This window comes from Mustela putorius, unplaced genomic scaffold (genome assembly GCF_011764305.1).
Source record: "Mustela putorius furo isolate JIRA1106 unplaced genomic scaffold, ASM1176430v1.1 tig00003834_pilon_pilon_pilon, whole genome shotgun sequence".
NCBI lineage: Eukaryota > Metazoa > Chordata > Mammalia > Carnivora > Mustelidae > Mustela > Mustela putorius.
In genome coordinates, this window is record NW_025421987.1 from 93,254,266 (window position 1) to 93,267,537 (window position 13,272).

At 39.1% G+C, this 13,272-nt stretch overlaps 1 protein-coding gene across 5 annotated transcripts in view; it reads right to left on the minus strand.

Annotated features, from left to right (window-relative positions):
* Nucleotides 1–756: 756 nt before the first annotated feature.
* Nucleotides 757–13,272, minus strand: part of ATP13A4 (ATPase 13A4) — a 126,367-nt gene continuing 113,851 nt past the window's right edge. For 2 of the 5 annotated variants that reach the window (XM_004745283.3, XM_045088728.1), the window contains exons 26-30: nucleotides 12,699–12,870; nucleotides 11,486–11,679; nucleotides 10,113–10,201; nucleotides 6,550–6,630; nucleotides 757–1,415 (exon numbers count right to left, since the gene is read on the minus strand). In XM_004745283.3, the coding sequence (XP_004745340.1) occupies nucleotides 1,203–1,415; nucleotides 6,550–6,630; nucleotides 10,113–10,201; nucleotides 11,486–11,679; nucleotides 12,699–12,870 (749 nt within the window). In that variant the 3' untranslated portion in view covers nucleotides 757–1,202. Of the gene's footprint in view, nucleotides 1,416–6,549; nucleotides 6,631–10,112; nucleotides 10,202–11,485; nucleotides 11,680–12,698; nucleotides 12,871–13,272 lie in introns of those variants that run through there. The other 3 variants (XM_013052609.2, XM_013052611.2, XM_013052610.2) reach the window with 3 other exon arrangements.

Genomic DNA, 13,272 nt, shown 5'->3' on the forward strand with positions numbered 1-13,272 from the left:
TAATGTTGTAGCACAAGACTAACTTTTCTCAAAAATAATAGAGCAGAGGAGTGGAAATACCTGAAGTTGGATATGTGAGATGTGGAGTTCCTAAAACAGAAAATGTTCACAGGGACAGGAGATGTAGACCTTAGAGGACAGTGTCTGTGCTCTCTGATATGTGCTACTTTCCTTTCATTCCTAGGAATACAAGCTGGGCCAACTACATAATTTGTGGGGCTGAATATAAAATGAAAATGTGGGTATTTCAAAATTAAGAATTTCAAGGTAGCAACAGTAAAGCATTAAAATAATGGTGGGGCCCTTCTAAGCAGGGGGATCTAGATGACTGCACAGGTTATACGCCCATGAAACCAGCCCTAAACACAAGTGGCTGTACTTCGCAACTTCTTTGCCAAATCCCTAATGAATGAGATTCAAGTAGTGGAAGAAATACATCCACTTTTGGGGTGAGGCAGTGGAAAGCCCTGTGTGATCTCCAGACTCTTCCTTCCCCATCACAGTGAACGTGAAGTCCTTGTTTTCAGTCAGTGGGGCCAACAGACTGAGGTAGTCAGCACTGTGAAGAAAGCTAGTCTAGAGTCACCAGAACCATAAAAGAAGTTCTTGTGTGTCAAGCCACTGAGACAAGGGAGTTGTTTGTTATTGCAACATCAGCTTAGCCCATCCTTAATAATATGTAAGGGAAGGCCAGAGGCAGAGGGAATTGTCTCAACTATGAAAGTACCATAAAAGAAAGGAAACTGGACAGTGAAGATTGGTGTGATGTCTCCTATGCATTTGTTTTTCCTCCAACAAAACACAAATTCAAAAGGGATCTTTTGCATGTTACAATTCTATGACTACACATAGTACTACTTTCTCTCAACTCATTCAAAAAATGTGTTATCTAAGAAGAAAGATTATATATTCTCTTTGTCCATTAGCTTCCCAATCTCTTGGTCAATTGCCGTCCTTGGCCCCATTCTTGATTCACTAACACCGTCAATATTTTCAGAAGCTAAGAGGAAAGCGCTCTTCTCTGGCAGTGTTTTGTTCTGTAGAACGTATTTTATCAAGTTTTCAGTTTGTCACCAGGATTGGGTAGGTTTTTGATTCCAGAAACTCCAGCTGATTTTAGAAGAGTCTCATTGCTTGAAAATCACTGAAACTGCTCTCTGTCATCGTTTCCATGTTTTGTTAACTTGTATATTGCACTGGGTTCAGAGTTGTTCTTCATTGCTCTCAAACACCGGATTGCTATAAGACACTCCTCTTCCACACCCTGGCATGTCAGAGTAAGATGTTTTGTTTAATAGTGGCCAACTAGGGTCCTTTGCCAAGGCTCTCTGCCATATCCGATACTGACTTTTTGATTGATAGCCAAAACACCTTTTGAATGTCATCCACAGGGCTCGATTTTCAATGATGGCCTCCTGCAAAATAAAGAGTTACTCTTTATAAGCAGAAGTCAAATATTTCCAGGTTAGGGCCCTCCATACACCCCAAAAAGGAACCACCACATTGGCTGCTTCGATCCAGCTTGACAAAAAACTTGAGGCCTGGAGAAACAATTCCAATGTGGGTTCATGGGTTAGGTCTCAGCCTCTCAAACTTTTCCACTTATGGAACTCTTCTAGGAGAAGTGAGAGGTACATAGTTTCAAGAATCTAGAAACAGCTTGAAGTAGTCTGTCTCAAGGGTGAGGTTTCTCCTAAATCTTGTATATAAATTCAATTTAAAATCATTCAAATTCTGCAAACTACTCCACACCACACCCATATTTAATTTCATATAAACTGATATTTAAAATTACTTACCAACAAATGGAATTACCCAACAGAAAGATGTGCCATGGGTATGATGTGCTTTGGTATGGCCTGGCATATAAGTGCATAGTTACAAACAGAGGTCAGTAAAGTTGAAATATGCACCAGTCTTAGACTTGGACAGATCTGGATTCAGGTTCTATATCTGACATCTACTATGGACAAATTAATTACCTTTCCTGAGCCTCAGTAAGCAGAAATCATAATTCCTTCCTGTTATGTTTGTCATAAAGATTATGTAACTCTCCTTACAATGCAAGAAATGGCACGATATAGGTGCCTCCCTTTGCCACCCTTCTGAGCTATTTAACAAATGGCTATGCACTATGTTGGTTGTGGCCTTTTACCTTCACCTACAAATATTTCATTGCAATGCATTTTTTAAGATTACAAAAGATACATCTCTTTGGAAACATTTTAGACTGCCATTTTATTTCATGACAGACCTTCAAATTGAGCCCAAATTATAACTTACAACATAGAATGCATGAGTGGTTATTTTGTTAATTTTTCATTTTTATCATATGTAGCTAACCATCTTGAAGTTATCATAAAAGAAACAAAAAGAAAAATATGAAAATCCTGCTGTCCCACAGGTTTAAAACTCATTTTGGTGTTTGTCGGTGCTATCTTTGCTAAATTAGAAGAGTCAATTTTATGGGTTTCTACAAGGAACTTTGCCAGAGTAGCAATTTTTTTAAAATTCACCCATCTTTGACATTTGACTCCCACTGCCAATGGAAATAATAGGTACAACTAGTCTGAATCATTCTCTAAAAATGGATCATCTGTTAACAGGCCTTTAAAGACCCAATAGTCATCTCAAGAGCATCTTGCAATCCTCAGGGCTCGCCTAGCCAGATTTTGATTCTACTTTCCCATACCAAGGTTTTTTTGTTCTTCTTAATCCATAAGAGAAGAGTAGTTCTCCTTAGAGCTGGAATAAGGCAGGATCATAGGTATCCAATTAATGGTCTTAAAATCTGACCTACCTCTGGGAAAATTTAGCAGGTTTTAAAACAAATGAAACAAAGAAAAACACAGACACACACATGGACTTTAGTGCTGTATGCCATGCACTGAGTGTTTTCACAATTCTAGAGTTATGTAGAGTTATGATGACCTGTATCACTTCACTGCTCTGTAAAGGGAAACTAAAGCACTGGGAAGTGATCTTTCCTATCACTCTACATTGCAAATTAAATGTAGAACTAGAAACAAAAAGAACCTCTTTATGAAATACCATTTCTTAAAAAACAAAAAACAAAACTTCATCACACGAGCTCTTCAGATTGCCTATGAAAACAATTCATATATGCGTGTGCACACACACACACACACACACACATAATTAATTTTAAGACAAAGAAGGAGAATTAAGCTATCCATGTTAGCTCCTCAGCCTTTCAGTTGGAGGTTACATCATGAGAAAGAGAAGCAAATACAAGGTTCCATTCAAATCTGTTTGTTAGGCCATTCTAAGATTAGGGGTAGGGTTAGACCTTTTAGCAGACCAGGCAATATTCAGGACTATACAAAAAGAGGCCAGCCATCCCTCATGCCTGTCCCCCAAAACCTCTCTGGATGATCTCTGTCACAGGCTGGCCAGGGAGTATGGAGTTAGCATGCCTATCCCAGGAATCTTTAGCATCTGCTGTCAGATATACCTACAACTACCTGAGGAAAGTATCTTGCTGCATCCATGACAGTTTGGGGTCTTTACCTACTCTGCTAGGCTCACCTTGTAAGGCGAGAAATCTCAGTGTCCATAATTCTCCATTACAAGGTCCTTCACCACAGACTCAAATGACTTTGGTTTGTTCCTGAGTATCCCCTGACAGCAGGAGAAGAGTAACCTCAAACAACTGGAGATGGCCATGGAAGAGCCTGGTGGTGAGAGGTGGGATCTCACAGTGTTATTTCTCAGTGAGAAAGTTGCTGGGAATCCACACTAAACATCCACGCCTATCTCCACTTCTCACTCAACACAAGAAGAAGAGGAGAAACTTAATCTTTCATGAGTATCAAATTACCCTCTCCATCTGCTGCAGGCACGCAGCATCACCTCTCATATTTAATAATTGAACAAAACTTTACCCAGCTTCTATTCGAATAAAGCAGGGTTTTTGATACTGCAGGTACTGAGGTGAGTTCCTGCCAGCACAGTTTATATCCATATACAACCTATACACACATAACTGTGGCATTTATTCTCTTGCTCACTCTAAACTCTGAGCAATGGACAAGACTATCAAAATCCACTTTGCACTGTCCCCGAGGACATGGCACATGGTCAACCAATGTTTGTGGAAAGAGCGAATAAACAAATGAAATCCTTAATGACTGATAGATTCAAATAAATACTAAGTACCATAAGAGAAAATATAATATTAATAGATTATACTATCAAATATTTACTATGTGCTTTTCTGTGTTCACATTCCATGCTCACAGCAACCCTTTGAGGTAAGGTACCCTTATTATCACTTGTTTTTCAGATAAAGAAACAGAGACACAGAGAAGTGGAATAGCAGGTGTTGCCCAGAGTCAGGTAGCAGCAAAGGGTGGACCCAGGATTCAAACCCAGGTAGAATCCTTCTGCAGATGTAATGGCAGTTGAACAGCTTCTTACTAGGGGATTATGGCAGACTTCGTTGCTTAGTTACCTGGTACCTGTCACCAGACCTACTGAATCAGAAATGGTAGGGGAAGGACTGGAGAAGTCCTCCTACAAAGTATCCTACTTTGTTGTTCAGCACACTCCTTCCAACTTTTTCCTGTCTACCTTAAAGGGGGGAAAAATACCTCACAAGCAATCTAAGCCAATCTGTCTAATTTTTTAGCATAGATCCAGTTTCCCAGAATCCTTTACTACTCAGGTTGAATAGATAAGACACAGTTCTAACCAATGAAGCAACAGGGTGGCTGTAGGAAATTATTTTGTTTCCTCGTAAAAGGTTCATACTTGAGGGGAAAAAGATTGCTGGTGCCTTCATGTCCTCCTGCATTAAAACAGAGATAATGCCCAGCTACATGGAAGTGATCTGGACACATAAACAATACACACAAATGTGAAAGGCCAATATCTAAAGATGGAGAGAGAGAAAAGTGGAAGATTCATGATCCCCAATGAAACCACTGAGGTACTAAACCAGCCCTGCAATCACTTACCTCCGATCTTCTTCACTTGATCTTAGCCAAAGGGCTGAGAAGTGATACCTCCTATTTTCTTAAGTAAACCAATAAATATCTTTATTGTTTCAGCCACTGTTACTTGTCTAACCTATCCAGGCTTTGGGAAAGATTCACAAAGAGGATAGTACTACAACGGTGCCATAGAGGATGGAACAGCATTTCAATATGCAGACATGGGGGCAGATGCACTAAACAGAGGAAATAATGTGATCACTGCCAGGGACAAGATGCATACATAAGATTATCCCTTAAAGAGTAAGGTTCACCCTTCTGCAACTAGGTGTGAGGTCACCGATGTAATGCTCTTTTATTAATTTGGTGGTTTTGGAGATCTCTATAGGTTACCATGGTCCTTGTCAATGTGGTTTCTCAACCAGCAGTATCAGAATCACCTGACAACCTGTTAGAAGCAAAAACTTGCACCTATTCCAGACCTACTGAATCCAAAATTCTAGGAGAAGGCCTGGACAACCTGTGTTTTAACAAGTCTTCCAAGTGACTCTGGTGCCCATCCCAGTTTGAGAGGCCCTGGTTTGCATACAGAGAGAGGCTCCAGTACTTCATTCCATGCTCTGTTCTGCCACCAGCTCCTGCACAGCTTTTACCCTGCCTAGTATGGAAGGTTCCGCAGGGAAGTCAGGTTCCAGATACCCTCCACCCACCATGAATCTCCCCCTCACTGGAACAAGGCTGGGTTTGCAACCAGAAGTAAGATTGTGGACAGAATGAATCCTGATGCTCACCTCCCCTTTGACACAGATGCCTTTTCCAGAGATGCTCCCTGTTCTTCAGGAGGCTTTGAAGAATAGAGAGTTTATCTAATAGCACTGAAGGAGATTGAGTGAACCACATAGCCAAAGAAAGAGGGAGCACAGACTCATTTTACTGAGGGAATGGAGCAAATGGGAGATGAAGCATAAAAGCCAGGAAAAGCTCTATGAATCTTTTCTCCCAACTGTAAAGTAAAAGTAATAGAAGTTGTTAAGTAAAAGAAGCCAGACACAAAAGGCCATATATTATATGATTCCCTTTATGTGAAATGTCCAGAACAGGCAAATCCATAGAGACAGAAAGTAAATTAGTGGTTGCCAAGGGGTGAAGGAGGCGAAAGGGGAATGAGGAGTGACTGCTACTGGGCACGGGATTTCTTCTGGGGTGATGAGAATGTTCTGGAATTAGTGGAGATGGTTGCACAACTCAGTTAAGATACTAAAAACCACTGAACTGCATACTTCAAGAAGATAGATTTTATAGTATGTGAACCATATTTAATTTCAAAAGTGAGTTGGTTCTCTATTTGTGGATTTTATAAATGAACAGGACCTTGGACACCATAATTCCATTCTCTCCAGGTGTGCTCTGTAGATAGGAAAACTAACCCCTTGTTTGGAATTCACCAGGAGAGAGCACCATTGTTCATGTGGCTGAGGAACGGAGCCCCTGGCACTACTGAGTCCTATCAAATAAAACCGTTGCTTTTTTCAGACTCCCAAAGAATGCCCTATCTATCTCTGCCCCAAATGATCAGCACCCCCGGGGCGCTTACCTCCACAACAAGGGACACAATGAAATTGGAACTGAGCATAATGATGATGTAGACCCTCCACAGAACAGGAGTGCAGAGCAGCTGGTGGGAGATGGAGAGTCACTGTTAGTTTGAAGAAAAATAAACACTAGAAAAATGTTCACATGTTCATGGTGTACATTTTCATAGATTATAGATCATGTATGTAATAGACATGCATTGTGTATACGTTATATATATAATACACACATACATATAATACATATAATAAGACATGTTTTTATGCATGTATCAAATAATGTGGAAGGTTTATACCCAATGATTTCAATGATTTGTAAACTATGATTGTTGCTTTATTTTCTTTTGTCTTTCTTTCTTCTTCTTTTTATTTTTTGGTTCCCCTGTAATTTCTAAATTTCCTAAAATAAATTTTATCAAAATTTGATAAATTTGATAAGAGTGTTTTTTGTTTGCTTCCATTGTTTGCTTTTGCAAAGGAATACAGGAATATGGCCCTATTGCCAGGAGGCTCTGAAGATACACATGTCAAACCTCCACAATGGGCAGTGTTGCCCTCTTCTCACTGATCCCACATCTCCCCTCAGCTGAGCCCTGCTTTTGAGACTCAGTTTAAGGTTGCACCCTCAGGACTGTATGTACAGCTGCATGGATGGTGCCATGACGAGGGTACTCACAGATGCAGCAAACAGGTCTGAAATGAAGCTGACACTTCATACCTTTTTCCCCAGTTTCTCTGAGTCTTTCTCAATCCCACCCCAGGCACATGATATATATAATAGATATGTATACTGAATGGATGGATAGGTGAAATGAAGGAATGGATGGATGGATGGATGAACGAAATGAAGCCAAGTGCACACTGCTGGGCAGGGCAACTGCCTCACACACTGCCTTCCACAACAAGGGATTAAAAAGTGGTACAGCTCTGTGGTAGGCAAGGCTATTAAAATTAAAAGTTCAAACCATTTCTGGGAATTTATCCTAGAGACATATTTGTATGTGCCTGAAATGATATATGTATAAGGTTATTTCATCGCAGCTTTAAACACTGGAAGCAACTTAAATGTCAATCAATATGGGACTACAGATAAATTATGGTTCATATACGTATATTGAAATAATATATTAGCATAGAAGAGGAATGAGGAAGTTTGATGTACTGATATGAAGCAATTATCAGAATACACTGTCTCATGAAAGAACAAGGTGAAGAATTAGTATGAGTTTGGGGCAGCCGTGAACATGCTCCATGGAAGTGTCCTACTGCAAGAGTAAGTGACAGGCGCTGCAGTGCCGCTCAGAATCTCCCACCATGCTTCTCCTGAGGCCACGCTTCCCATGGGTTGCTCATAGCTAATAACTGGGGATGGCAGGCCTTCTCACTGCACTCATTCTTGTGAGACACTAGACCCCTCTGATAAGCAACTGTAGTCGGGCTTTCTTAGAACTGCACCACCCAGTGCCTAGGTGGCTCAATCAGTTAAGTATCTGCCTTCGGCTCAGGGAATGATCCCAGCGTCCTGGGACTGAGCCTTGCATTGGGCTCCCCGTTCAGAGCAGAGTCTGCTTCTCCCTCTCCCTCTGCCCCTCTCCCCATCCTATGGGCTTATGCTCACCCCCCATCTCTCTCTTCAATTCATTCTCTCTCAAATGAATAAATGAAATCTTCAAAAATAAAAGAATTTTTTAAAAAAGAACTGCACTGTCGTCTGAACCCTACTCATCTGGCCTTCTTCATGGGGGTCAGACCCACATCATAGTAGGGGACTCTCCCCCTCCTCTTTTGACTTGCTAATGTTCATTCCAATATGGGCAGCTCCTCCCAAACTTGCTTACGTATCTCATCTCACCTTGCTCTCTCCAGCTCAGAAGACCTGGACAAATGTAATAGTCTGCTACTATTCGTGTAAACATGATATATATGTATGCATGCATATGTATAAAATATGCCTGAAAGTATATAAAATAAAGTGGTGTCATCAGTTGCCTCGAGAGAGGGGACCTGGCAGCTGGGGAAAAGGGATGGGAAGATGTAGAGTTTCGAACTTTTGAATTTTAAACTGTGTGAATGTATTCTCTATTTTGGAAAAATCATGCACTTTTTGAAAAAATGGGCAATAACTAGGTTATAAAACAGTGGGACTCCATTTAAAATAAACTTCATAAATCAGTCAATGCACATTTATAATATATGAAGTTTCAAAGATGGAAGGAGATAGTGAATAATGTTATAATTTTCTTTGCCTGCTTAGCCACTTACTAAAATGTACTTGCAATTTTGTGTAATAAGAAGAAAAATAGTTATTTTTAAGGTTAGCAATAATTCTCTGGAAACTCCTTTGCAGTCGTGTTAGCGATGACCTCACACAGGTTCCCCTCAAAGACATCAGCCTTTCCATAAGAGCTTTTGTTTTTAAAGAGTGTGAATAAACCTAACATGTCTTGACCCTAACTTCTGCAGGATTAAGAAGTTTTAACTTCCTTAGAAGACTAGTACACAAAGACTATCTCCATGAGTTCTTACTCTAATTCGTGGAGATATTTAATAACAGTAGCCATTACGGTGTTAGCCACAGTGACACAATTATCAAAATGAAAAACAAATGTAGACATTAGTTTGTGTGTCACATGTCAAGAAGGGTTTGTGAAGGTTTTGCTGGTTTGCAATGAACTGTGAGCTCCTAGTGCTCATCTCCATGTAGGAACATAATCTACAACAGCCAGTCAGTCATTTATTGCCATTATGTGCCATGGGCTATGTTAGGCACTAATAATATAAGAATGAATAAGATAGGATCTTGTCCTTCTTGAAATATGTCTTTGAGATGGAGAGGAGGCCAGGTAGGCTCACGTAGCACTAAGTGAGAAAACTCATTTTCTTTTACCATCTCTTTTCTATTCTACTTATTGGTCTAAAGGACATTTGGCAATAATGAACTTCTAATTTGAGAGTATAGATTAAAAGAATAGAAATATATATTTTTTGCCTTGCTCAAATATGTAAAATTTGTCTCTTAAAGAGTTTTAAATTTGTCTCAAAATTACACACTATTAGACAATTCATGAGGCAAGGTACGGCTCTTTTCAAGCAAGTTTTGCAGACATTAAATATGAATATATAGACAAACATGTTTTTAAAGAGTTTTTTTAAAAAAGATGTAAACACAGATTTGAGAATTAACAGAAAAAGTGTTATAGGCAAACTGTTTTCAACAGCTTCAAAACAGAAACATTTAGAAAAAAAAAGTCTCACACTTGAAAGAGAATATATATATATATATATATATATATATATAAATAGATTTTTCCATTCTTACAGGGATCTTTTAAAAGAAAAATGTTCAGTGCTTCTAAAATACATGGAAATCAAGACTAGATAGAATCTTATTTCCTGGCCAGCTTAAATACAAAATATGAATAAATTCAGTATTCTTTTTAACTCTGCTATTTGAAAAGAATAATCAGTGTCAAGAATCTGTGTCAATTGCAATTGTGACCTGCTTCTTGAAGTCAGGGTATTACATAACTATAAACCATCATCATATCCCAGAGATAAGACTTACATCCAAACGCCTATATAATTCTGGAATATCAGCAAATAGAATGAACAGACACACACTCAGCTGTAGGACCAGCACAAGGACAAATATATCTGAGGAAATAAGAACACAAGCTATCATTTAGAGAAATCAGAATATAGAATGTGATATCTATTGATAGATATATTCTAGATTAACACTGATCAGATTTACTTGATTTCTACGTCCAAACATTGCATAATAAATGGAAAGTACTCATTTCTATGCAATGGGTCTCACCTCCACAATTTCTATGCATGTCCTTGAGGAAAGTAGAAATTTTCACATGCATGTTGTAAGTTTCAATTAATAAAAGTAGGAAATATAGAGAGAGCAACATTGACATAATATATATTCAAAAAATGTCTTGAAGACATTTAAGTACCTGAGTCTTCTTAATACAAAACACCTGCCTTAGGGGTGCCTGGGTGTTTCAGTGGGTTAAACCCTCTGCCCTCAGCTCAGGTCATGGTCCCAGGGTCCTGGGATCAAGCCCCTCATTAGACTCTCTGCTCAGCAGGGAACCTTCTTCCTCCTCTCTCTCTGCCTACCTCTCTGCCTTTTGTGATCTCTGTCAAATAAATAAATAATCTTAAAAAAAAAATACCTGCCTCAAATCCTTTTCTGGAAAAAAAGGAGGGCTATAAATAATCAAATGTTTAAATGGCAGTCATGTGCAGGTCAGCATTTGACTGCTTTCTCATCCTAAGAAGAAGGGCAAAATAACTTTCTCTGAACAAACACATCTTTATGAGGATATTGATTGTTCAACTTGTGCTTCTAAATCTTCCCAATTAGAGAGGCAGTGGTGGCATACAAATAAATGTCCCAAGGGTTAATCAGGTCGCCCACATATCCTAACACACTCCCCACCTCAGCCCAGAATGTAAGGAGGTTGTAAGTACTTTGTATAAGAGCCTCCACAATCACTAAGGCCAGGTTCCTTCAGGAAGGACCCACTTCCAGGCTGCCAACTATCTTAATCATTGTCTTCATGTCAGGAGACATGTTCCGTCTGAACACTGTGATGCTTCTCTCCACTTCCTCCCAGAAGAATTGTGACAAAAACTGACAAGGAAGGAAATAAATGGCCATCCCAATTGGGAGTGGTGTCATAAAAAGACACCTAGATACAAACCTCTGGTGAAGGAAAGGGTAGAGAAATAAACCCTAGAATTTAATGCAGCTTTGAAGGAAGGAGCACAGTATGAGGCTGCATGATGTGTTTTAGCAAACCTTAGAGTAGAAGTCAGCAAACCAAAGACAATCATCAACTCTGCAGCTGCTCCCTGAGTGACGTAGGAATATCTGTTCCCTCTGGTGACCTCTCACCTCTGATCCACTACAATGCTACTCACAGTTTGTATAGATGGGCTGCCTAAACGGTTTTCCTTTAGAGAAAATAAGAGCCACAATGATACAGTTGATTGTTCCTAAGAACCATATGGTAGTGTTCTCAAAGCTTGCAAAGACACCATTACTTCCAATTTTTTCTGGAGCAGTTGGAGAAATATTTAACTTTGAGATGTTTTCATTTTGTAGTGTGCAGACACTAAAAAGGAAGCAAAAAAAATGTAATGAAATAAGATGACAGGTCTTTATGGAACATTTGTATCTATAGGACTCCAAGTCCTCAATGTAATTGTTTATACTTTGAGAAAGAATATATACTGAAAAGTAAGGAGAAAGAAACCAGCACAGATAGATCTATATTTTGGATAGATGAATAGATAAAAGATAGCTAGATGGTAAATAGATGGATGATAGATAAACAGATGATAGAAGATGATGGATAGAGAATAGATAGATAAGCAAATTATATATATGTTCAATAAATTGGACACCCATCATGTGTATTTTGGATATGTGGGAAAGACATGAGTAAGTCATGATTCTTCCCTCTCATGACTTAAGATCTCTAGACATTTATAAATAAGGTGACTATATAATTTGTCATACAATAAGAACAGATTTTAATGTGAGAGAAAAAGACAAATATCATCAGAAAAACTGGTACTTGCCAGAGGAGACATGAATGGGGGTGGGTGGGGAAAATAGATAAAAGGGATTAAGATGTACAGATTTCCAGATACAGCTGAATAAGTCACAGGGATGCAAAGTACAGCATAGAGAATATAATCAGTAGTACCATAATAACGTATGGTGATAGATGGTGCTTATCGTGGTTAAGCACTGAATGATGTATAGAATTGCCAAACCAATAGCTCATACACCTGAAACTAATATAATGTGGTATGCCAATTACACTTCAGTAATTAATTACAATTAGTTTCATTGTTGTATCAGGCTTAAAGAGGGACTGACTGGGCAAATTACAATGCATGGTCACCCTAGATACAAAAGATGGTCATAGGTCGTCATGACACAAGACAGGAAAAGATTTATGCCAAAGAATAACATCCTCAAACTGTGCTACTGAGAAGAGAAGATCACTGGAAATTTTCCCAAGGGACTTAAAGAAGCCAACGATTCTAGAAGAATGAAGAACCACTGGCTTCCTATCATTAGAAATTAGAATGTGAAATGTTGGAATCGAGGTTTTGAGAGTACCTGTGCATCTCCATGGAATACCAAGGCTGCCTCTGAACCAGAATGAAGCCCACAATGTGCATAGCCAGGCTGAGAAGAATGTTGAAAATCACAGAGAGCAGCAGAGGTGGGGAGATCAGCCTTCCTGCAGGCCTGAAAGGCACCAGCTTGGGGTAGGCACCATTCAAATTCACTACAAAATAAATTCAAGTTTTATATTTGTGAGAGCAGGGAAATGTTTTATTCTTCATCAGAAGAACAGTGTAACTTCTTGGGCCCACATATCCAAGCAGACTGACAAACTGAAATACATCATTTTTTTGAGGGAACAAAACAAGAATGGGCCCCAGCTCAAGTCATATGAGACATTCTTAAGAGAGCAGACAGAACAATCATGAGCCACTTTTATTTTTGCCTATTAAATGAGCAAAGACCATAAAATTATAAGTGAGGGCATGATGAAATGCATACTTTCGTACGCTGTTTATGGGAATCTACATTGACACAAACCTTCTGCAGGGCAATTTAATAATAAATATGAAATAAGTGAGAATTGTTCATAACATTTGACATGGTCATTCCTGGAAATTTACCC